The sequence below is a fragment of the Larus michahellis genome, chromosome 21 (assembly GCF_964199755.1).
Source record: "Larus michahellis chromosome 21, bLarMic1.1, whole genome shotgun sequence".
NCBI lineage: Eukaryota > Metazoa > Chordata > Aves > Charadriiformes > Laridae > Larus > Larus michahellis.
This window is the reverse complement of record NC_133916.1, coordinates 1811781-1837042: the sequence shown is the minus strand read 5'-3', so window position 1 is coordinate 1837042 and position 25262 is coordinate 1811781. Positions and strand designations below refer to the sequence as shown.

Here is a 25262-nt window from a genome sequence, read left to right as displayed (position 1 = left end):
AGGGGAAAAAAAATCTCCCCGCACCAGTAGTCGCTGGGGACCACCTGGCTGGAAAGCAGCCTGGCAAAAAAGGACCTGGGAAGCCTGGGGGACACCAGGTTGAACGTGAAGCCAGCAATGTGCCCTTGCTGCACAGACGGCGAGTGGTGTCCTGGGCTGCATTCGGTGAAGCGTTGCCAGCAGGTGGAGGGAGGTGATCCTGCCCCTCAGCTCAGCACTGGTGAGGCCACCCCTGGAGCGCTGGGTCCAGTTCTGGGCTGCCCAGTATAAGAGAGACACACTGGAGACAGCCCAACAAAAAGCCATGAAGATGATGAAGGGACTGGACTGGAGAATCTCTCACACGAGGAATGACTGAGAGAGCTGGGATTGCTTCGCCTGGAGAAGAGAAAGCCCAGGGGAATCTTATTAATTTATGTAAATACCTGGAGGGAGGGTGCAAAGGGGACAGACTCTCGTCAGTGGTGCCCAGCGGCAACGGGCACAGGCTGAAACAAAGGAGGTTCCCTCTGAACGTTAAGAAACGGTTTTTCACTGTAAGGATGACAGAGCGCTGGCACAAGTTGCCCAGGGAGGTTGAGACATCTCCGTTTTTCCAGATATTTAAAAAAACAACTGGCCAAAGGCTCTAGGCGGCCGTGGCTGAGCAGGGGGTTGGAGCAGATGACCTCCAGAGGTCCCTTCCCCCCTCAGCCATTCTGGTATTGTGTCATGGTGTGACTCGACAGCAGAGAGCGGCAGTGGTCTCACTGCTGGTTTTGGTGAGCAGAGCGAGGACAGCGATCCGGACGGTGAACATCTGCAGCGCAGGACGCCCAGGAAGGTGACACGGGTTGAGGACGAGTCCCACGGGGTGAAATCCAGCGCTGGCTGCCGGGGCTGAGGAGCGCCTTGGCCAAAGGAGTGAGGAGTGGTGGCTGGGGTCTGTGTGGGGACGGGGTCTCTGTGGGGACGAGGACGGGGTCTCTGAGGGAAGCGCCTGGCACAGCGTCGCCTCCTGCCAGGGCCGGGCCCCGGGGCTGCCCCCGGGCCTGTCGGCTCAGCCCCGCCCATGCCCAGGGTGACGGTGGGGGGAGGGCGGGCCCGGGGCTGCCGCCTTCTCCCCTCGGTGCCACCGCTGGTGACCAAACCGACCATTTCCAGCCCAAAAATCCCCCGAGCCGGAAGTACTCCCTCACCGCCCCAACTACTTCCGGCGCCGGCCGGAAGGGCCGCCGCTCCTCGTTTCGCCGTTCGCGGCCGCCCGGCGGCGCCCCGCTCCACTTCCTCCCTCCGCCGGAAGTAGGCGGGGCGGAAGTGGCCGCCGATTGGCTGGGCGGCAGGGCGGAGAGGTGGGGCGGCCGGAAGTGACGAGCGCCGCGCCCCGCCCCGCCCCGCCCGCAGCGGCCGTTCTCTGCCGCCGGTGCGGGGCAGCCCGGCCTCTCCCACCGCCGCCGGCGCCGCGCCATGTCCATCCGCCCGCTGGGGGCCCCGCAGAGCCGAGAGGAGCGGCCGGGCAGCGCCACGCAGTTGTGAGTACCGGGCGGCGGGCGGCGCGGTGCGGAGCGGCGAGGGCCGGCCCGGCGCTCGCCCCCTCCCGGCCTCGGGCCGAGGTAGGCGAGCAGCGCCCTCCGCAGCCCCGGCACTGCTGTTCTCCGGGGCAGCTCGGCAGCCCAGCCGGGAGAGACCCGCCAGGTACGGTCCCGCCGCCCGCCCGGCGGGGTGCGAGGCGGCGGCCGCCATCCGGGGCGGGGGTGGCGCCGGTGTTGGGGGCGTTGGGTGGGGGGGAGCGGGCGGAGGGCGGGCCGCGGTTCCTCCGCCTCCCGCCCTTCACACCTCCGCCCCGGCACGCCACGCGCTCGCCAGGCTCGACGGCGCTCGTTCCTTCACCGTCTGGGGGTTGTGGTTTCGTCACGGCGCCGTTCGGGTGGCGCCAGGAAATGGGGAGAAGGAAGAAAGATGTGGGGCTGGATTGTTTGGACGCCGTGATCTTAAAGGTCCCTTCCGACTTAGACCGTTCCATCGTTCTAAAATACAGGGACCCAACTTTTTACAGTGGTAGAATGGCTTTACACCAACCTGTTAATCCAAACACAACAGCAAACCCGGTGTGAGCCAGGCGGTGCCAGCGCTGATCCCACCAAGGCAAATTTCTAGACTGCCCAAGGCTCCGTGTTTACATTCCTGCGTTAAACTGGCCAGAGCCCAGCAGGGGCCAGCTGCTGCAGTTGTGGTTCGGCTCCGGATGCATTTTGCTCGTCTCTCGGGAGTTCGCTGATGGCTGCGGGATGTAGCTTTGGTGCTGTTGAGCTTCTCTGCAATTCTGCCAACGGTTTTGTGACTGAACGAGGTCATTGATTGCTAGACCTGTGGTTTTTAATAAAGCCCGGGGACCATTTCCCAGCAGCTAGCGTATCCTAGAATAATTATCTGTACTCCAAAGAATATTCTGTAATGGAATATTGAAAGTGTTTTCCATAGAAAATTATTGTCAAACAGAAATTGTTTTTTCTGCCATTGTTGAAAGCTTTTGGGATTATGATAAAACCCGAAGCCATTAGGAATGGCTTGGACCTAAGTTCTGGACAGGATTACTAGCTTTGTATGCAAACTGCACATAAATTTCCAGATTTCCTTCAAGTAATAACAACGAAGAATATTCTGTTGCAATATTTAGCTAATGCATGGATGGGATACGGCTACATAAAATAAACGTAGACTACAGTCAATTAATTTTGCTTTGTCCTTAGGCGCATGCTTCCAATTTATAATAAATGTTATTTTGCCGCTTTCTGGATTCAACTTAATCCATTAAAATAAATGAAGTCGGTTCTCTGAAGTTTGTAGTGGCTTGTAGTCCCTGTTTGATTTATTCATATTCATAGAAGATGAAAGTCATCTCTAAAGTAATAGCTGGGAGTAAAGACAGACTAAAACGCAATATAGCTTGCGTCTGCCGAAAAAGAATGTTTCTCCTGACATCTTTGAAGTATAATTGAAGTTTGAGCAAGTCTTTCTGCCTTTTTTTATCTCCGCTGATACATTTTTTAGATGGCATGATCACGATTTCTGTTGCAATAATGTGTTGGGATGCCCTGATGGTTGCCATGGGTTTGGCGAATGGTTTTATTTACTGAAAGTATTCTGTGGATAAGTTTGTTAATGCAAAAATTAGGGACAAAAGATGAATTTTTAAATACTCGGTATCTTGTTATTTGGCGTTGCTGCTTAGTAAGAGTAATAACCAATAGGGGATGAGAACCTTAGACAATAACATTGCCGTGCCTGATTATATAAGTGAAGAGAACAGGAATTCGGCTTCAGCTGAGGGAAATGTAGGGTATTCTTTTTATTTCTCCAGCTTGATAGATATAAATAAATAAATAAACAAACAAATATTTTTCCTGTTTCTGTTAGATCTGCTTTCATAGCTTGCTTAATGCCATTTCCACTGTTGACTGTGAAGCTTTCAATATTGCCATGCAGACTAATTACCTGCAGAAATAATGACCTTTTTTGGTGAAGAAAAATGTCATCTAGTTGACAGTTCCCTCTGTGAATGTCACAGAATTTTATTGTTTTTTAAAGAAAGCTGACTGCCTGAATTTGGTAGTTTCTATGCTGACATTAGGCAAGATTTCTACCAATCCACCACTTTTTTTACTTTTTTTTTTTTTTCCCCATGAGCTTATTGTCCTCAAGTTGTGTTCACGGGTCTCCCTTATAGTCAGGCCTTGGGCCACGCTAAAGTATCATAACAGAAGAATTGTTTCTAAGTGTTAATATATGAGATTTGAGGAGGTTTATATTTGTGGGGTAGGGAAGTGAAGGAGGATGAAGAAGAGAAAGAAAACTCTACTGCAGTAATTATGGGAAAAATCCCCAAGTACAACTTGGCATGATTTACAGAATTCCTATTACTATTTCTTTTAGGAAAAGAAATTAATCTGTTCTTAAACTAAATTAATCTGACCCTTTTAAAGGGGGATACGGATGGTATCACTCTGCGTAAGGAATTCTTAAAACATATTCTTTAAAGAAATAATGGGCTGCAGAGTGAATTAAAATAGCCTCTAGCTCTCCTCTTCATCACTCAATAATGTATGAAAAAGCGGAAAATGCTTAGTTTTATTTTGGTAACATGAAATGTCAGTCCTGGTTATTTCTTTATATCACCTGGAAGAATCTTTAGTGATGTGAGATATATATGGTGAAGCATTTTCAACTTATATCTGAAATAGGAAAAACGTCTAAAAACTTTGACAATGACATCTTTCCTTCCTCTTTCATCGACGTTTGGGTAAATATCTATGAATACAACTTCTCAATATCTTGTCTGGACATTTCCTTTCCTTCTTTCTTGTCTATCTTTTACCTTTTTGTAATTCTGCAATCCTGTAAGTACCTGCTACTTGTATCAAGTAAAAGAATGTTATTTTCCAGAAAACTGTAATTTTGGAGTTTCTTGCTCTTTTTGCGTGGAGCGTGAAGATAAAAAGCTGTGGTTGTCTTCTGCAATCATGAGAAGCAGAACGACCTGGAGTTCAGACAAAATGGATTTTTTTTTAAAGGAGGATTCTTCCTCAGCCTACTTAAACGATCCTGTTTGTAGCACAGTGTCAAAACCATTTTTTTTTAAGCCCATCGTAAGGGTGGTGAACAGTGACTCAAAGTGGAAACGAGAAGAGTGGAGGTGAGCACCGGAAACCACTGTTGCTGCTGAAGAAAATATTCATGCAAATGCATCTTCTCTCTGATCTCTCTCTTTCCCTCGGTTTTTCTTGCTTCCTCTCTCTCTGATCTGCTCCCCCTCCTCTTGCCCAAAAGTTAGCAGTATCCCCTTGCTTTGACAGGTGGAGGAGCGTTGCCTCTTTGGAGGTTTCTTCTGCCCTTTGATGCCTATTTGCAGTGCTAGTTAGTTTGAGCAGAGGTAAGTGCCCGTTTGCTCTGTAAAAGCTGTAGTGGTTCAGCAGTTCCGTGTCTGTGGAACTTGCTGAAAACTTCCTTCTGAATTTGCCTTCAGAATATTAGTTATTATCTATAGAAGAGAATAAAAGTTGAGACTGTATAGAATAGAAGTGGAGACCGTAGATCATGGGATGATTAAAGACGCATTGGGAGATTCAAAGCCCAGCACAGATTCAGGGGCTGTCCAGGAGTTCTGTGCTGCTCTTCCTCATTCTGCGTTATCAGTAGCGTTGGGAGGTTCAAAGGGGCTCCAAAAGCGAGTCTTTTCTGCTTTAATTAAGTTCAAACATACAAATATTTCTAGTTGCTCTTTGTTTAAGCAAAAATATTTCCGTAAGATCATTACACTTCAGTGCTAGTCCTTCTCAAGTATAATTTCTGATTCCAAAACATCCAGCTCCATTTTACTGCTAAAACCTCTGATGGCAGCTTCCACTAGGAACCACATGGTATATTGCTCATGTTTTAATTTTCAGTACGTTATTTTTAAAACAAAAGTGTTGCAGAATTTCCTGCCCACTGCACTGATAAATCCTGTAAATGTCTGCTTTTTCGCATGGTATGCCTAGAAATGAGGCATTGTACCAAAATATGGGATGTAGGAGTTAATTCTAAGATTACAGTGAGGGAAGTTCTGTGTGTCTAAAGCCCTTACGTTTTAGACAGCCGACATGGTCATTTATGTTGACCACCAAGGGGAACGTGACCCCTCAGACTCAGGAACTGTCCAGCTCTGGGAGTGAAGAGCATCCTTGTGACTTCTCACTTGATGGGAAAAGGCAATGTCTTGACTGACTTCTTGAGCAGATACAACGGTGGAACGCATGAATGATATCTCCTAGCCACTCTGTTCCAAGCCTGAGTTGGAAGCCCAAACTGTAACTCACTGAGCCAGAAAAAAATGCCAGTGTTTCAAAACTACTTGACAATAAACAGAACACAGTACTGATGTCATCTGGACTGGGAAATACTCTCACGTCCGTGTTCTCAATGCATTTATTGATGTAGAAAGCCAATGGGACAAAGCTAGAATGCTCTTGGTGACTGAAAGTGCAGTTGGCAGCTTTGCCTTTTAATCACTCTGGATCTGATGTCGTGACCATGAAACCTACTTTCCGTTCACGTGGTCTCTTCTTTACTAGTGAGGGAAACTCTGTTTGGATCATATGTGTCTCGACATGCCATGTTGCTTCTGCGGTGCTTGGGGCATTAGATTGTTCTTCTGAGAGTCCAAGAGTTCTTTGGGGAAGATGCCTCCATTTGGGCAAACTCTTGAAGAGGGAAAGATTCTCTGTCTTGCAATGGACTTGAAAAATCTTGGCATTTGAAGCAGTCGCAACTAACTTTTGGTCTGACCAGGTTCTGTCTGTTTGTTTGCTGCTTTGAGTTCCTGTCTTCATCTGCAAAAAATCTGTATTTACTCTTCAGATTTCACTGGTGCTGTTTCCATGTATTCCTCCTTGTTTTTGAAGTCTTCTCCTTACTAGAATTAGACTTCTGTTCTCATAAATGTACGTACCTTTATAGCATTTGAGGTTGTTCTTTTTTTCCATCTCTTTGAAGATGGCCACCTTTGTAGTCTATATCTACCTAAAGACTGAGCGGGCATGTGAGATGTAGGCATGAGAGGTGGTCACCCTGCATCCTCTTCCACAAAGTAAATGTATTCTGCATCTTAATTTCTTTTTTGTGCGCATGTGTCTGAAGTAATTTCTGCTTCCATCTTGCCACGCAACTAATCTACCTGCACTTCCCTGAAGCTTTCTTGAGATTCTTACTTTGTAGCACTAAGTAGGGTTATTAACAGTAACAGGGAGATGGGAAAGCAAAAAACATGCTTCTCTGTGAAACCTGGAGGTGACGCTTTTCTTTTTCAGAATGAGAGGGCCTGCGAGTAGAAGAGGAGGATAATGTAAGGTGTTTTCTAGGGTCTTTTAGCTTATTTTTATCTGAAAAGGATGCCATTTCTTGCAACTCTGTGATGTAAAAGTTGGGCATTATTTTCAGATAGTCTGTGGTATTCTGAAACGCAAACCCACAACGTGCACTAAGTAGATCAGTGTGATTTTTGCCAGGGAAGTTCCTGAAGATTAGATCTGGCATTTTTCAGTAGTTAATCTGCTTCTAAGGTGTAGCAGTGCTGGGTATACAATTCACTGATGCACATTAATTAAAATATCTATGCTGTGTTCACTTATGCTATCTTTCGTTTTTCTTTTTCTTTTCTCTTTTCTTTGTTTTGTTAAGCATTGCAGGCTGTGTGTACCGCGTAGTTCAGACGACGGGACCAGATGGAAAAAACCTTCTGAAATTACTTCCAATTTCTAAATCTTCTGGAAGCTTTGTGCCAGTAGTTCAGTCTTCAGCCATGCCAAATAATTCTAAGGCGAATATTCCTAGTCCAGTCCATCTTACTTTTAAGACACAGCTTGCCAATACTACTGCACCTTCATCTGTTAAGATACCTGTTTTTCAGTCTCCTAATTCTGGAAAGATTATTCTTACAAGGACATTAGACAAACAGGAAAGCGTTAGGGCAGGGTCTGAAAAAGAAGGCTCAATTCCCAAATCAGCTGCTAACGTCCAGGGCAGTTGTGTTTCAGTTGATAGACTGTCTTTGCAGAACGTTGCTGTAACGAGTTCATCTAACCAGAGTAACACTGCATACATGTTGGTAAACACAACAAGTCTTCCAGTCGCTATGAAGTCTCCTATGCTGCCCTCTGACCACCACCTCCAGATACCAGCTGATGCGGAAGTGAAATCTGTCCCAGCTTCTTTTTTACCACCTGCAATACAGCAAAAAATACTTACGACTGCAGCAACAAATGTGTCCGCAGGAGCTGACAGTACGAAAATGCCAACTGTTATTTACGTGTCACCAGTGAACACAGTGAAAACAGTACTTCCCAAGTGTTTGCAACCCATTTGCCCAAAGCCTGCCACAGAAGTTTCAAAAACATTAATAATGACAGCTACACAAAAGGGAAATAGTTCTTCTCCTGAGACACCAACATCTGACGGTCAGCAGCAGCAGCGAAGTCCAATGAAATGGATTGTGCAAGAAAGTCCACAGTCATCAGCACCTTGCATTATTCCTGTAAAGTCATCAAATAACGTGGCCTCCAAGATCTTGAAAACTTTCTCAGACATGAAGAATGTAGAAGTTAACTCCGCAAATATTTTACCGCTCTGTTCTAGTGGTCCTGGTGGAAGCCAAACAAAAATCACACCTTTTAAAGATAATGCTCTGGTCATGTACAATGGGAAAGTCTATTTGTTGACGAAAAGAGGCTCTGATGTTCTGACAGCCCAAGCTGACAAACAAGCATCTTCTTCTTCTGACGCTTCACTTAAAAAGGAGACATCCAAGCTAATTGATTCTACCGCGGTCAATAAAATAACCAATAAAGTAGTGAATCTGGTACTGTCAAAAAGCAAAGGAATGGTGCTGTCTCAGAAAGATCCAAAAACATGTACAAACGCAAAAACTTCTTCACCAACTGGCTTAAGAAATGACTTAAAATCTGCACCTGCAGCTCTGGTGACACCAAATGCTAATCAGCAGAATTCCACTGTAAACCAGAGAAAGAGTTTGCCCGTCACCGAGAGCATTTCAAGCGGAGTGACCCCTGTTACAGCAGTAGGGGCACAGGAAAATGTGTGCCAAAATGGCAAAGAAAAGATTCATTCCCCCAAAGCAGCAAGTGCTGTTTTACCTCAGTCTAAGCAAGAGTGTGCTTTCAGTGAAGACTGTCGAAAGGTAACTCTCTCCAATAAACATCCCTATCTCAGTCTCTGCTAAATTGTTATATGGTCCTGGTTCTATTCGAATGAAATGGCTATTAATAAGTTCACAGATTTTTGTAACCGGGCATCCTGTCACTGGAAATGCTGGTCTAAAGGGCGGTTCTGTTCAATAAATGATTTTTTTTTTCCCCCCAATAAGATCGCACTACGCAAGTCAGAAAACGCATAAAGAAAAGAAAAGGGCAGGGAAAAGATGTCTTTTTAGTTCCTCAGAAGATAAATTGTAGGTAACAACTGAAACGATAGGTAGGTTGTTCGTTGTTTGAGCTCTGGGAGCTGTCTGCTCTCTAGTGTCGATGCCATGTTCTCATGGCACAGCCCTTGACTGTGTTGTATGTGTGATGTGAGGTGGAGAAGTTTGTAGCTACCCAAGAGGAAGACAAGGTGGAAGAGCAGGGTTTGGCATCCGGAGACGAACCCTGGTGTTGCCCTGAGTCAGCTCCAGTCTCCGCTAGCTCAGCCAGGCAAAGGCAGGAGCTGTGTTTCTGACCTTGCATGCTGTGATGGGGAGGGATCCACCTCCTTGGACTCATGGTTTCATGTCAGGCAGAAGAAAATCCTGAGATCTTTAATGGCTTTCCCCGTTCATGCTGGACCTGCAGGTTCTTTTAAGGTTGTAGTGTTGAAAATACATAAAAAGTCCTTGACCTCAAATGTCACAAACTCTATCTGTGAAGGATTGTAGGTCAAGTTTTCAGTTGCTCAACAGGCCAGAATGAATTTGCCTCCAGATAAAAAAAATCATTCTGAAGCTAGTTTATACTTGCTTGTGTTGACAGAAAAGAAATGCCAGCTAAACATATTTGTGCAAATTTTAGACGTTTAATCATTGCAGCAGACTGTAGGGCCTCTTTTTTCATTATTCCTCACCTGAAAAATGGTTAAAATAGACCTTTTTTTTTTTTTTTCCTTCAGTGCTGTGTGATGCCAGGTGTTAGCGTTCTCATTTGCTTTAACCTCTGTGAAAAATAGCGTATCAAATGTTTGCCGCTTTTAGTCCATACATTTGCAAGGCCATGGTTTGCCAGACGTAGTGATGTGACATTGGACTTGAAGATCAGAAACAGCTCAGGTTACAGTGACGTTAGAGACGAGAGGTGACTGATAGTGCTTTGTTACTGTTATCAACCACAATGCAAATATGAAATGCATTCAACAGTCCGAAAGTGACACTGTCAAGACACTGTCTGATCTTCAGTCATATTCCTTTGTTATTGTGAAGCTTTAGAGCGGGTGATTCCCTTGTTGCTTCTTTTTCTTCTGTGGTTTAGTAGTCGGACTGTGCATTTTCTGGATGTTCCACGATGTACTTGGGGTATTAAATAACTAACGAGAGTGTTAGACCTATGATAATATGTATATAATTTCTCAAAATTGGCTTACCAGTTAAGGTCTTAAATGTAACTCTTGCAGAATGGCAGACAAAACGAATGTTCAACTGTCTTTCTAGTAACTAATTTTTAGTTTATATGTGTGGGGAGGGACAGAGTGAGTGTGATTCATGGCTCTCTCACTGTTTCTATATTTCAGATCCAATATGAAAAGATGGATTCACCGGGAAAGGTTATTCAAATCAAACACCAAGAGAAGCCACATTGGAAAGAGTACTTGAAAATAAGGAAAAAATTTGGTCTCACTAAGGAGGAGAGAGTATACCTTAAGAAAATACCATTAAGGAGCTCCTATGAGAAACCAGAAGAAAGGGTTCGTTCCAGTAACAGGTTGACAAGGGCAAATTATTCTTGGAGTTCATCATCGTTAGATGTGAAAATAACGGATCAACATCAGGAATGTGTTGAAGAGGAAAAGGTATCTTGACATTTTTCAGTGCTAAAAAGTGTACTACAGCACATTCAGAAGCAGCGTGTGTATGGCCAATACAGAGCTGCATGTTTGGACCCTCCCACCTCTGGATTCATCAGGGCAAGTCAGTAATTGTTATGGTGCCCATGAGAATTGTTCCTAGAACTTGTTTGTGTGCCACAACAGAGTTGTGTGATTTCAGTACGACTTGAGTACCATCTAAGAATTTTTATCCTCGTTTTGGGTTCCACTGGAGGAAATTTGAAGAACAAATGCTTTGAAAAAGACCAGACCCTCTAGTGGTGGCTGAACAGTCAAAGGGATAGTCTTTATTGGAACAGAAACCACACCTCTGTATCCTGAGTTATATTTAGCCTTCTGCAAACAATTATGTTTATCCAGTAGTGAATGGATATAATCAGAATAATAGAAGAAGAATTTCTTGTGAGGCTTTACCCTTGAGTTTGAAATCAGTCAAGTGCCAGTCAAGGCGCTTCAGACACGTACATGACTAGGTGTGGCTGACTTCCAAAGAAAGGTATCCACTTAGTCATGTGTGGTTTTGTTAAAAGAAATTTACCTGTGTACGTGTCTAATCTCTAGACTTACAAATGTCTTTATAAGCTTAGTCGTTTGTCATTGGCTAGGAACTTGCTTGGGGGCTTCTGGAAAGGTTCCCTCAAGGTAAGGACTTCCATCTTCATGCGTTAAAATGATTTTGTCCATCCAAAGTAGTTCTCTTCAGCCATAATGTTCTAAATCTTCTTTTGTGTGATTCTACCCAGTCAAAGTCTTTCTCAGGCTTTATAAATTCTGTGTTAAGAGCCCGGCTTTGAGCAGATCTACTGGTGGCTCTTCGTAGAGTATATTAACATTTAAATAAGAAAGCAGCTGGGAGGAATGCAGTCTCGTAATGGACATCATTCCTAATGTTGGAGCGTTTTGGAAATGTAAGCATGAAGAATTCTTCGCTTTCGAATTTTCCCATCAAGTTAGATAGAAAGTTTTTGTCTTACGCTCCAGTTAAAGAACTTAAGCAGCAACAGGTATGCACAGGAAAGGCAGAAGTGCACTTTTGACTAAGGAAGCAATTCCGCGTTCTGGAATTGTTAACTGGGAATCTTTGCTAGAAAAATATTGAACACGGAAGCATGTTTGCTCAAATTGCTAAAAGAATCATCTTCCATAGAGTAATTCTAAGAAGCTTGCAACAAATCGCTTGTAATTTGCGCTCAGTGAACTGTGATGTTACAATGTAGAACGATGCCCAGTTTAACCAAAGTATATTTTGTATGTGTCTTGACTGTACAGATAATTGTGGATCTGGAAGAGGATTTGACTAAGAAAAGAAAAATAAAATCTTCACCACTGTCAGATGGTGGAAAGAGAAGGAAAACGTCAGTCACATCAACCACAAGTCCAAGTTCAGAAAATACCAGCTCAAGCTCCAGCGCGCCTAACAGAAGTGCTTCACCTCCACCAGTCTTACTGCAGCAAAGTCTTTCCACAGACTGCGTTACATCGTCTGTGCAGAGGGACTCTGAGCAAGACGCAGACTCTCAATATACTAACATTACAGACTCAAATATTCCAGTTTTAGTATCTTGTGAAGACGGTACTTCAGTTCTTGAAGGTTCTTTCAGAGATGATGTTTTCCCTTGGACTCCCCCAGACCTGGATGAAACAATACGGGATGAAAAAATAAAACGACTTAAACAGCTCTTAAGAGAACGAGAAGCAGCGCTTGAAGAGATGCGTAGAAAAATGCAGCAAAGCTGAAATACTGAAGCTGGTGATCCGGACCATGTTCCTCTTCCTTTCAGGGACTTCCAAGAAGAAATTCCTTGTTTAAATGAACGTGAATCTTTCTGGTAGATGAAGATCTTAATGAGATTTACAGTTTGTGTGTCTTTAGAAAAGAATAGGTTTCTTGTTAAATACCAGAAATAAAAGACTTGGACCATCACATTCTGCTTCTGGACATTGTATGTATCAAAGAACGCAGAAGATGGGCATCTTTATTAGTGTATTCTCTATATTTTGAATTGAGGGGTTTCTGTATTAGTCCTAGCAACTAAACTTTCCCGCTTTGGAATTCTGTGGCCTATCTCTTAGAAACAGAATGTAAATTGCAAACCCCAATTGTAGGTATTTTTTTTTGTTTTCCTAATGTTTTATAGTGCATGACAACTTTTGTGAATTCCTGAGAACTTCTTTTGTGTGTGAATTCCTGAGAATTGTCATAAAAGGTCAATGGTCAGTGTTTAATAAATGCTACTTAAGTGATCTGGGAGTTAGACGTTAGGCAGTAATAGTGCAGATATTTGTACAAAACCTCTTACGGATGTGAAGACGGAAGCAGTGGAAACCCCTGCTGACAGTTCTCTAGATACGTGTCTCTTACCGTTGTTGTTGTAAGCCTTTATAAGGCCTTTGCCAGCTGTGGAATGTTGAAGTTTGGTTGTGGGATTATTTTTGGAGAGGGGAGGTGTGGTGTTTTTTTTTAAACAGAAATATGTTGAATATTAACTTGTTGAAGCAAAAAAAAAAAGCCTATTTCTTTATCCAGGGGTGATATTGTTCATACTTCTTGATGAGTATCTTTTCCATTGATTTGTTCAGTCGTTATTTGAATATGCCTCTTGCTACTTCCATTTGATGCTACCTTCGTTTTGCGTTGTAGGAGAGAATATGCGCTCAGACTGTCTTTGCCATTGCAATTTTTATAGCTCTTTGTAGTGTATTTTCGCAGCATATTCTGTCATGTGTTGTATGGACGCCTCTCACTACCCTCTGTTGTCCGTGTCATCGAATCCTGTAAGGCTCTTCTGGAGTTCTTCAGTCATTATTGTTACAGCCATGAATAACTGTTTTGCCAGCATAATTTGTCATTGTTTTTTTTTCTTGTCCACTTATGGTTATATTCAACATCTGTGATCCCTCTAGAACTCCATCGCTGATTCCTGTTCACGGGAGACTATTTGATACTATTCTTATTTTCTGTATTTTAATCAAATTTTCATCCGCAAGGTTTTTCTCTGTTATCATATGGATGCCTGGTTTATCTATAGGGTTTTGGGAATGGATGTTGTTTTGGAGAGCCTGGTAGACTGTATCAGTCCTGTGTTCCTTATTGATATGCATCTTGACAGCGTGAATAACTCAAGTGGATTAGAGAGGCAGGACAGCCTTATACAAGCGAAGAAGAAGATGGTCACTTCTCTGAAGACCTTGAGGTAGACCAGGTGTAGGAGAAGGTGATACAGCACACACGCAATGGTGGGTGAAGAAGGAAGGTGTATAATGGAACTAAACTCTTTAATGATTGAGATTACCGTGTAAGAGGCAAGTGCCTGTGATGGCGCAGGCAAGCAAGGGTGATGTTACCATGGGCATCCGTGGGTTCACTGTGTATGGAGAGTGTTTTGGGGCAGAAATCCCATAGTTTAGCATAGGGAAACAGACATAACGAAGGGCTGATGCACAGCGGAGAGAAAAATGTGAATGAATTGGGCCTCGTGACCTATGTTATCATGCAGCCCAAGCATCCCAGAGCGAGGAGCACATGCAAGACAGCCAAGCACCTCAGGAAAGGACGGTGCTGCTTGGACCAGTGGCCTGCATCCTGGAGCCTGACAGCGAGGACGAGTTGCTCATGGAGCAGCTGTGCACAGATGTTGCGTGTGCTTCGTTGTTAAATGTCAAAATCAAAGAGGATAATTTGTGGGAGATGGCTTTTTTGAGCCGCCAATGTACCGGTGTGGAAAATGTCCGTTTGCATCTCATCGGTGCTTGTCCCAGAAAGCGCGGAAGAAGCGTAAGTTTGGCCAAGCCTGCCTGTCAAATATAAGCAGTAGTGACGAGGCAATTGTTTTGTGTGGAAAGTGGGAATGTTCCCTGCACCATGTATGTGGGTGTGATGGGTTGACCCGGGCCAACTGCCAAGTGCCCACCCAGCTGCTCGCTCGCTCCCCTCTCCTGCAGGATGGGGAGCAAATGGAAGGCAGGTAAGATCTGTGAACTGAGATGAAGACAGTTTAACAGGTTAAGCAAAAGCGGCGTGCAGGCCAAGTGAAACAAGGAATTTAATTACTGCGTCCCATCAGCAGGCAGATGTTTAGCCATTTCCTGGGTCTCAGCGTGCATAATGTTTACTTGGGAAGACAAATACTGTAACCATAAACGTCCTTCCACCCTCCTCCTTTCATTACGCTTTTATTTGCTGAGCATGACGTCATATGGCGTGGAATAGCCCTTAGATCAGTTTGGGGCCACTGTGCTGGCTACGTCTGTTCCCAACTTCTTGTCCCTGCCCAGTCTGCTTGCTGGGAGGGGTACGGAGTGAGAAAAAGAGAAAGCCTTGATGTCATGCACGCGTTGTTCAGCAGCAGCCAAAACACTGGTGTGCTGCCAGCGCTGTCCCCCTCACAAATCCAAACCACGGCACTGCGTGGGCTGCCGTGAAGAAGATTAACTCCATCCCAGACAGACCCAATATGATGGGACAGCAGTCAGGAGATAGAAGCAGCCTTGTGTCTTGTATCTGTTGCTGCAGTCATTTGTTGCGATACTCTTCCAACAGCCGCCACTTGCCAATCCTAACTGTCTTCTAACAAAAGTCTTTATTTTCCAACGATCTCCAAAGAAATGAACGAAGCTGAGTTCACTTACCCTCTCCTTCCGCTGGGAGGATTCTGGGTTTGACGTTCTACGACACACCACCTCCTTCCAGAACCTTTTACCCTAGCAAAGTGGTCCGTTAGCCTGAGTTTTCTCTAGAGACAACGATAAGATACTGAAAATTCAGAGGAGAATCCTCACTGCAAGGTTCTGAAGAAATGTGACCAGTAGGATTTGGTGGAAACAAGTGAATGGACAATTTCCTCGCAAGCTAGTAATGGAAAACACTTGGTGCAACTCAGAAAGACAAAGCCAAGCCATCTGTGGAAGAGCGTTATCTGTCTCCCTTGGAACAACACCAATGCAAAGTTGAAAGGATCGCCGAGAGTCAGGAGGAGCCACTTGGTGCGCTGACGTAGGAAAGTTGCGCCAACAGCAGGAGCAAAGGGACTCCCAACGGCCAAGGACCTCGCAGGCTGCTGGAACTGCTCCTCATCCAGACACACTATCTGTAGCACAGATTCTGGGTTTCTGCACTGTTCATCCTTGAGCTCCTCCGATCTGTTAAGAATTCCTTTGTGACAGAAGAACAGTTACACGCCATGCTTGCTCTGTTAAGCACCTAGCAATGTGAAAACCGTGGATTTAGGCAATGAATTAAAACCATTACTTTCACGTAAAGATTTAGGAAGAGTCAGTGGAAATTTACTTTTAGAAGTTTCCGGGTCCAAAGAGCAAAGGTGGCAGTGAGTGCTGGGCAGAACAGATTGGGAGGCAAAGACAATACTGGGCCAGTTGCCAACATCAGCCTGAGCTGGTGACTTGGAGTATCTGGACAGAACTATCCATGTGCAAAGGTGTCACTTTTCAGCTAGAGGACAACCCACCGTGGCACCGGCATTTATGTACGAGGACACGAATCTTGACAGAGGTCTGTCCCGGCTGTTTAGCCTGAGAGGCCACCTGGAAGCTGGGCACCCTTAGAGTCCATCAGGTCCAGTCTCTTCCTGGCAAGCCAGCAGTCAGCTGCTGGGGCTGGAGGTGTGCAGAAATACTAGAAAATGAGTCAATCTGCAGATACTTGTCATCAGGAATGTGCAGATTCAGCTTTGGAACTGTTTTGGACAGCGCGGCGGTGACCCTGAATTTCCTACGGTTGTGTGATTGGAGCGGACAAATTGTGACCGATTTCCAATGGCTCCGTCGGCAGCGGGCGGCTGAGTTTGGCAAAGCCCTACCCGTCCTCCTCCTGTGGATGTGGGAGGCACAGAGCAGGTCCAGGGCAGTCCGAAGAGAGCTTCTGGCAAATGGGAAGGGAGATGGCACTGCTCTCAAAAACAAGATGTAAAAGCAGTAGTAGATGGTGCTGGATTAGTTGAAGATCCATCCAGCCCATCATCGTGTCTCCAGCAGAGACCAGCAGGGGGGAGGAAATCAGGATGGAGACCAATAGTGGATGCCTAGAAAAGAGTACAAACCCAATAATGATCAAACATGAGACTTCACTGGTATTTTTCATTTTCCAGCTACAATAACTCTGAAAAAGATATGGTATCTTTATGTTTAATACCCCTTGGTTTTTTTTCCTTTGTTATATTTTTCTGTTAACTCTTTGAGGTGAGTGTAACCGGTTCTCAAGTCACCATGTCCAAGCAAAAAAGGATTCTGTAGACTTTTTTCATCTTAATCTTCAGTCTTTCTTTTCCTAGACTGGGAAATTCTGTGTAGGCGTCCTCTGAACAGAAACTATCTCAAACTTTTGACCATTTTTCTTGCCATTCACCATAACTTTCTAGTTCTACCGTAATCTTTTTCAGATGGATGCCCCAGAAGCACTATACTGATTAAAACGTCATTACATCGTGTGATGGTTTTTGTTTTGCTGTCTGTACCTCCCTAATAATTTCTTATATTCCAGGGCTTTTCACCATTGAGCTGATATTTTGGGGGACTGATCTACTAAATTTGCTGATCTCTTGGAACGTAGCAGCTTATTCAGGGCTCCTTAGTGTGCGTGGAAACACAAAGGCTTTCATTCATCTACTCTGAATTTCATAATTTGTTTTATTGCTCAGTTATTTGGTGTTCCAAGAACCTTCTGGAGCATTTTTCAATTTTCGTGAGAGCTGTGCCACTGGCAAACTGACACAGGTGATGGAGGAGCCAACGAGGAGAGGTGCACTGCTGGACCTGGAGCTGACAAACAAAGGACTGGTTGGGGATACGAAGGCTGGCGGCAGTCTTGGCTGCAGTGACCATGAGATGGTGGAGTTCGGGATCCCGCGTGGAAGAAGCAGGGCAATAATTAGGATTACAGCCCCAGGCTTCAGGAGAGCTGCCTTTGGCCTCTTCAAAGACCTGCTTGGAGGAATCCCACGAGCTCAGGCTCTAGGAGGAAGGGGGGTGAAAGAGAGCTGGTTGGTATTCAAGCACCGCTTCCTCCAAGCTCAAGATCGGTGCATCCCTGTGAGTGAGAAATCAAGCAAAGGAGGCAGGAGACCTGCACGGATGAGCAAGGAGCTTCTGGAAAAACTCAAATGGAAGAAGGAAGTTTACAGGATGTGGAAAAAGGGACTGGCCACTTGGGAGGAGTATAGGAATGTTGTCAGAGTATGCAGCGATGCAACAAGGAAGGCTAAGGCCCTCTTAATATTAAACCTGGCAAGGGATGTCAAAGACAATAAGAAAGGCTTCTTCAAGTACATCAGCAGTAAAAGGAAGAGTAGGGAAAATGTGGGCCCGCTGCTGAATGAGGTGGGTGCCCTGGAGACGGAGGATACAGAGAAGGCGGAGTTACTGAATGCCTTCTTTGCTTCAGTCTTTACTGCTAAGGCCGGCCCTCAGGAACCCCAGAGCCTGGGGGTAAGAGAAAAAGTCTGGAGAAAGGAAGACTCTCCCTCGGTTGAAGAGTATCGGGTTCGAGCTCAGTTAGGCAAACTCGACACCCGCAAATCCATGGGCCCCGATGGGATGCCCCGACAAGTGCTGAGGGAGCTGGCAGATGCTGGCCTGCCTTCCACCACTCGGTGACTAAGGAACTGGCTGGATGGTCGCACTCAAGGAGTTGCAGTCAACAGCTCGATGTCCAAGCGGCTAGCAGTGACGAGTGGCATTCCTCAGGGGCCGGTACTGGGACCGGTGCTGTTTAACATCTGTGTTAGACACACGGACAGTTTGCTGATGACAAAATGACGAGGTCCCAGAACTGGACCCAGTGCTCCAGCTGTGGCCTCCCCAGGGCAGAGCAGAGGGGGAGGATGAACCTCCCTCCACCTGCTGGCCACACTCTTCTTGATGCCCCCAGGATGCCATTGGCCTTCTTGGCCACCAGGGCACATTGCTGGCTCATGGGCACCCTGTTGTCCCCCAGGACTCCCAGGTCTCTTTGCACCGAGCTGCTCTCCAGCAGGTCACCCCCAACCTGTCCTGGTGCAGGGGGTTTTTCCTCCCCAGGTGCAGCACCCAGAGGTCCCTTCCAACTCCGGCTGGTCTGTGACTCAGTGTAGATGATTGACCATAGATCCCTTTTTACAGGGACACCGATTCCTTTGGTAAATGGTACTGGATTTGAGGCAGGTCTTGTCTTGACTGACTCGGCAGAGGCTTTTCTTTGGTTGTAGAGAATCGTAATAGAAAAGAGAAGACCGGTCTGGAGAGAGAGCGGGCAGCCATGGGAGCAGCAGAAGAAACAAGCGGCAGGAGCATGGCAGGGGTCGATGGCACTGAGATTACCAAGTCATGGAGATCCCAGCACATCTGTTTGCAGCTACTGAGGACTTCCAGCTCAGGAGACTAATGACAGCCTAAAGAAAAGGCAACAGCTTAAAATGAAAACTCAAGCCTTTCAGAGATGATGTTGGGAAGATAAGGTAGGAGTCACAAGACACCCAGACGAGAAGGGACAGGGTAGTAAGTAATTCCAGATGCTTCACACAAGGAGGGAAGGATGGACAGACAAAAAGATCAACCTGTCAGCTCCTAAAGGGCATGAAAATGTACTTTCAAAGCCGATAGGTCGTTGCCGAAGTCAGAACCGCCCAGGAGATGTGAGGAGGATTTGGAAGCTGGTGTCACCCTCTGTGTCACAGCAAACAACGCTGGACAAGCTGCCTGGATACCGGTGTCCTGGCACCGAGCTACTGGCCAGACCGCGTGGACACCCACCTTGGTACCTGCCCGTGGCTGTAAGTGTGAGAGGGTGTTTTAATTTAAAATAAAATCACTTTCTCCAATAAGATCTACCATCAAAATTTCCTACATTGTTCTGCAACGTCACGTTTTCCCACCTGGCCTAGCATCGCTATTCCATTCAGCTGTTTTTTATTATAATTTCTAACTATTTTATCAGTATGGACAAGAAAGCGCCGCTCTTCTGGCTCCATAGACAGCCCTGGGACCGCTTCAAAAAGTTGGTGGTGTATTTGCCACTCTCCTGTCCTCCAGTACCGGAGCGGTTCTCAATGAGAACTTCCTTCAGCGGTTTCATTTTTTGTTCCTTTAGGGTTCTTGTTTGAACGTGAGAGGATAATCCCGTTCATTCATAAACTCATTGCTGTTCACCAGTTTCTTTTAAAACTTCTTACCCACATCTGGGTTTCAGACAGATCCATCAGTTCCTTGTGATGAAAGGGCAGGAGCTTTCTGGGCTCTTCTGTGGTGGTCACGGATGCCAATATCTTAATTTTTTCTGATAGACTTTTCTTTGAGGACTCATTTTATACTTTGATCTTAAAAACCTTCTGTCAAGCTTCCTCCCCGTGTTTGGAAAAAAAAAAACGTGTTTGTTGTCTCTGAAGGCACCTGCTCATTTGGATGCAAGTTCAGTTTATCCCAAGGCTTTTTTTCCCCCGACATCTAATGGCTGCCTTCACCCAGTTCAGCCACGCTGGTTGTCCCCCTCCCTCCCCAAGTCTTCTTGGGCTTGGTGGCACACATGTGCTCTCCAGAGTCTCTGGTGACTTGCGTACGTTTTGCCCTTTGGGCTAACCCTTTTAATTCTCTCTTTTTTTTTTTTTTAATTGATGATGGCCTCACTTACTCATCATTGTTCTTTAAATAAATAATAATAATAAAAAAAAACCCCAACAAACCCTGAAGACCTTGTTTCAATGCATAAAGGATGAGTCAGCTGGAAGTTTCCTCCCGTAACACTATGAGCTCCTAGGGCTTCCGCCCCATCTACTCAACGCTTCCCTGAAGATAATGCTCAGGTTCCTTGCCATGGTCTCTGTCGGGATTTTTTTTCTTTGTGTTTTTACCACACTTTTCTTGCACATTCTTCTCTCTCAGCAAAGCTGCCCCCCCCACCCTGGTCCCCCACCCTTTTGGCTTGGGGTGGAAACAGATGCTTGTTTTTGTACTCCACCTCTCACACCTGACAGGTGGGGTTAAAGCTCAAGACAATCTGACAAACCTGGGCTGCCCAGGTGGTAGGACGAGGATTCACCAAGAATTTGAGTGGCTGCTGGATGTTGCCGTTTTAGCAGATTTTTCTCCATTTTTAATAGACGTCTTATGTTAGCATTCCCGTCGGTCTCAGCAAGAGGGCTGTGACTCCTTGGCACGCTTCATCTCCAGCGTTCGGCTGCCGACAGATGCCTCCATCCTGGCTGTCCTTGCAGCGAGGTGTGGGCTCCTTTCAGGAGTAACACTGCAGAGCCACCTTGCACGCCGGGCAGGTGAGAAAGTCAGCCCTGTTTTCAGTTATGGCCTCACGAGAAGATGCTGGTGTCATTTAGGTGGCAATTTCTCTAGCCCAAGCCTGTAAGTTTACTGCAGTCGGCCAGAGGTAGAAGAAGAAGGAGTTCACAGGAGCTGGCAAGGACAAGTGGTACGAATGTAGCCATGCCTTAACGAGGAAATGCTGATGACCTCAATGGGAGTTGACTGAAACATCTCAGTGTGGCAGGAGTGGGGCTCCTCCCCAAGGAAGGAAGAGCTGGGGGTCACTGGGGCGCAGGCAGTGTCCTCACCAGCCAGGGAGCTGGGCCAGGTGGGCAGCACAGGGTGGTGATTACCGGGTCCGTGGACAGCCCCAGGCAAAGTGAGATGATGAATGAGGTTCTGGGTCTGTCCAAGGTGTTCAGTGAGGAGCAGCAGGAGACGGGACTGGAGACAGGTCTGATGGCACATTTGAGGTCCATGGAGGAGATCAGGTTGGAGGAAAGTTACCTGCTGTGTAGGTCTGAAGCCCACCCACAAAATGAAACCAGAGGCAGAACTAAAGGGACATCTGTCTACAACACAGCTCAGGCCAGGACTGGGTGCTGGAGCCTGGGCTCAAATGGAGCTCCTGGGCCATGGGCAGAAAGTGTGGGAGGAGGTCCCAGGTGAGGCTGGTGAGGGCAGTTAAGGTCTATTAATGCCCTCAGGAACCTGGGAGTCTGGTAGCAGTGAGGGAAGCAGATCCTTGAGAATCTTGGGTTGGTCTGCCTGAGTCTTCCAGCTTTCCTCAGCCGGCACGGTCTGACTGTGCCCAGCTTCTGCAGGGCGCCTGGCCATCAAAAGTCTTCAGTAGGAGAGGTAGGACCTGGCCCAGGCCTCAGGGGACTGAGCAGCCCCCTTGGTATCAGTCTTCTGTGTTGGTGGGACTGGATGGGAGAAAGAGACAGAGGCAGTGATGCAGTGGGGGCATGTGTCTCTGGAGCAGCCCTTCAGGAGCACGGAGCTCTTCCTGGGGGCTGCTCATCCCTGTCCCTTTGGAACAAGGTGAGAGCGGAGGAGGAGGGTTTTCCTAGTATTGAGGAGGTTGTTAAACAGAGACGAGTTTGGTGCTCTGAGGTTGAACTTCTGTGGGTCTACAAATGGTCAGGAAACCCACCAAGTGGTGCCAAGCAGGTGAGGGAGCACTGGGGTGGTTTGGGGGGGTGGTTTGGGGGGGGTTTTAACTGCAAACTCGGGTTGTTCTGGTTTAGGTAGAACTCAAAGTCTTCCCAGAGCTTGGAGTCTTGATTGCCCACAGTCTGTCTTGGTGGCTCGTCAGAGTGCTGCTGCTACGGAGAAATTTCATAGAATGGTTAGAGTTGGAAGGGATAGTGAAGCCCAGTCAGTGCCACCCCCTGCCCTGGGCAGGGACACCTCCCACCAGCCCAGGTTGCTCCAAGCCCCGTCCAACCTGGCCTTGAACCCCTCCAGGGATGGGGCCGCCACAGCTTCTCTGGGCAACCTGGGCCAGGGGCTCACTGCCCTCACAGCAAAGAGTTTCTTCCCCATCTCTCATCTAAATCTCCCCTTTTTCTGTTTGAAGCCATTCCCCTTGTCCCATGGCTCCCCTCCCTGCTCCAGAGTCCCTCCCCAGCTTTCCTGGAGCCCCTTTAGGGACTGGAAGGGGCTGGAAGGTCTCCCCGGAGCCTTCTCTTCTCCAGGCTGAACCCCCCCAGCTCTCTCAGCCTGTCCCCACAGCAGAGGGGCTCCAGCCCTCCCAGCATCTTTCTGGAGCGGGAATTGCTCCCTGTCCGTTGCTTGTTGTCAGGGTCAACCTCTCTGTGCTTGACAGTGACCCACGAGAGGGAGAGGGGAAGGGAAGGTGACGCCAAGCACCTAGGGAAAGGAGAGAAAAGCCCTGTGAGCAGGCAGGGTCCTGCAGGAGCCTTCCTGAGGCGCTGGGTGAATGAGGTTTGTGTTTCTCCCCTTTTGTAACCAGGCGAAGGGCTCTCTCCTCCCCACCCCCCCGCCCAGCGGGGGTCAGGGCTCCGCAAACCCGGGGCAGCGCGTCAACGATGCGACAATCTCCTGGTCAAGCCATTTGTCTAATGAGGCGCAGAAAAGGGGTTTCTGTGAGCTGAAACCTCCTGTTCTGTAGGTTGTAGCCGTTAACCAGAAACTGGGGTCCGGGTGTTGCCTCATTAGAGAGCGTGTAGCCACGTGTGCTGTCTCCGGGGAGGCCCTGATCCCTAGGGATTTACCAGCAGCTAAAATAGAATACCTGGAAATCTTCTGCAAGCCGCAGAGCCCTTGGGGTCTCCGTGACTCCACGTTAATCGGATCTACGTGTCCTCTTCCTCCGCTGGCTTCGGTAGTTTGGCAGGTTTTTGGCTCCAGAGCTTGTGTTCACCACGTGAACTGTCTGAACTCAGGGCTGAACCAGGCCGCGAGGGCGAATAAAGCACGGCTGCGATGGAGACGTCCAACTTTAACCTGGGAGAAAGAACCTGCTCAGGGCAGCTGCTGGGATTTCCAGGAGGCCTCCAGGTTCAATTCCTCTCCCTGTCCTTTACCTGCCCCTCCAGGGAAGGGAAGACGCCGGAATAAGCTGTTTTGGTGTGGGAGGAAACACACGCTGGAGCTTGTGTAGCCGTAGACTTGAGCAATAATTCAATTTGGGAAGGAAGCTGAGCTATTCCTGCTGAATGGGGCTCAAAGGCAGCTGGCGATGACGTATGCTGTAGGCCTGTCTCTAATCAAATATTGAATTATTTTGGTAGAACCAGAGCAAATATGTATTTTTATGGCTTTTGGCTTGGTGTAGGCGGTGCGATTGTGTGGGGGAGGTTGGTCCCTACGACCACAGGAGGTGTAAACCCCCCTGGCGCGCAGCCGGGGTGTCGGTGCCCTGGGGAGCTCGGCCTCCGGAGCAGCCTGATGCGTGGCCAGGTCCGCTCCTGGGTTGAGCGACACAGGACTAATTTATCTTCTAATGCTTGGGAAAACTGCAGTTGTAGAAGACGCTAGTGTCTGACAATATTCGCTTTACAGCCACCTCTGGGGCGCGGGTTTCAAGGTCTCAGTGTTTTCGAGCCTGCCAGGTGCGGGGATGAGGAGGAGCGAGACCCGGGCACTCGACCCAAGCTGCCGACAGGGTTATTTCATACTGTGAGCATCACATTCAATGGAAATTAGAAAGTTTGCCGAGAAGTGCTCTCTGTTCCTGTGGTGGCTGCCATTGTGAGAACTCCTCACCCCGGTGCCGGAGCCCTGAGCCCTTCCCTTCCTCCCGCAGCGCTCGCAGGGTGCCATGTTGGCTGTCCCTGCTGGGGGACAGGGCTGGGAGTGCACGGCTTCCGATGATAGAAGGGGCTGAGTATAATCCTGGCATATTTTATATTGGTATTGGGATCAATATTGGTTCTTTAGTGTTATTAATGTTAATTATCTCATCTTATTCTATCAAATCTGTTCATATCTCAGCCCTTGGGTTTCCTTGGTTTTTCCGGCTCCCCTTCCCGGGTGGGGAGGGGTCATCGGGTGATACAATAATTGTCTAAACGATGATGAATTGTTGTGGGTTTCTCAAACCATGGCACCATACGGCAGCTCTGGGAAGTAGCAAGAGGAATGAGCTGCTGGCTCTCGGGTTGGGGCTGTCTGAGGGGAGCACTAGGGACATCAAGGCTACAAGGACGTGTGTCGCGCTCTGTGCTGACGCTGTTGTGCAGCGTGTCCAGGTGGCCAAGGAGGCCACCAGCATCCTGGCCTGTATCAGCAATAGTGTGGCCAGCAGGACTGGGGCAGCGATCGTCCTGTCCTCGGCACTGGTGAGGCCCCACCTCGAGCTCTGTGTCCAGTTTTGGGCCCCTCACCCCAGGAAAGACATTGAGGGGCTGGAGCGTGTCCAGAGAAGGGCAACGGAGCTGGTGAGGGGTCTGGAGCACAAGGAGAAGGGGCTGGAGAACTTCTGAGGAGCGGCTGAGGGAGCTGGGGGTGTTCAGCCCAGAGAAAAGGAGGCTGAGGGGAGACCTTCTCGCTCTCTACAGCTCCCTGAAAGGAGGGGGGAGCCAGGGGGGGTCGGGCTCCTCTCCCAAGGAACAGGCCATGGGACAAGAGGAAACGGCCTGAAGTTGCGCCAGGGGAGGTTTAGGATGGATATTAGGAAAAAATTCTTCACCCAAAGGGCTGTCAATCATCGGAACAGGCTGCCCAGGGACATGGTGGAATCGCCATCCCTGGAGGTATTGAAAAGCTGGGCAGACACGGTGCTGAGGGACATGGGGTAGCGGTAACTTGGCAGTGCTGGGTTGATGGTTGGACTCAATGATCTTAAAGGTCTCTTCCAACCAAGACAACTCCATGATTCTCGGAGTCAGTGCTTCCCCCTTGAGGGCGCAGGACGCGGGCTGCATACTCTGGATCTTCCTAGACTTGCG

The 25262-nt window shown here is 47.4% G+C and overlaps 1 protein-coding gene across 4 annotated transcripts; it reads left to right on the top strand.

The window, feature by feature from the left end:
- Positions 1-1349: 1349 nt before the first annotated feature.
- On the top strand, positions 1350-13444 carry LRIF1 (ligand dependent nuclear receptor interacting factor 1). Of its 4 annotated transcripts, none has more exons than XM_074564292.1 (5): positions 1376-1511; positions 4833-4909; positions 7203-8710; positions 10288-10566; positions 11872-13444. In XM_074564292.1, exons 3-5 carry the CDS (start codon positions 7316-7318, stop codon positions 12337-12339), a joined length of 2142 nt encoding a protein of 713 aa, XP_074420393.1. In that variant the 5' UTR covers positions 1376-1511; positions 4833-4909; positions 7203-7315; the 3' UTR covers positions 12340-13444. The 4 variants fall into 4 exon arrangements, with proteins under 4 accessions (XP_074420391.1, XP_074420393.1, XP_074420394.1 ...); XM_074564293.1 differs by having other exon boundaries at positions 7195-8710; XM_074564291.1 differs by having other exon boundaries at positions 1376-1674; positions 7195-8710.
- Positions 13445-25262: the final 11818 nt, after the last annotated feature.

What these genes read in the sequence shown, in the direction of transcription:
- LRIF1 (XM_074564290.1), top strand. Translation starts at nt 1,447, where the DNA reads ATGTCCATCCGCCCGCTGGGGGCCCCGCAGAGCCGAGAGGAGCGGCCG. An exon ending in CCGGGCAGCGCCACGCAGTT is followed by an intron (nt 1,512 to 7,194) that starts GTGAGTACCGGG and finishes TGTTTTGTTAAG; the next exon opens with CATTGCAGGCTGTGTGTACC. An exon ending in TCAGTGAAGACTGTCGAAAG is followed by an intron (nt 8,711 to 10,287) that starts GTAACTCTCTCC and finishes TCTATATTTCAG; the next exon opens with ATCCAATATGAAAAGATGGA.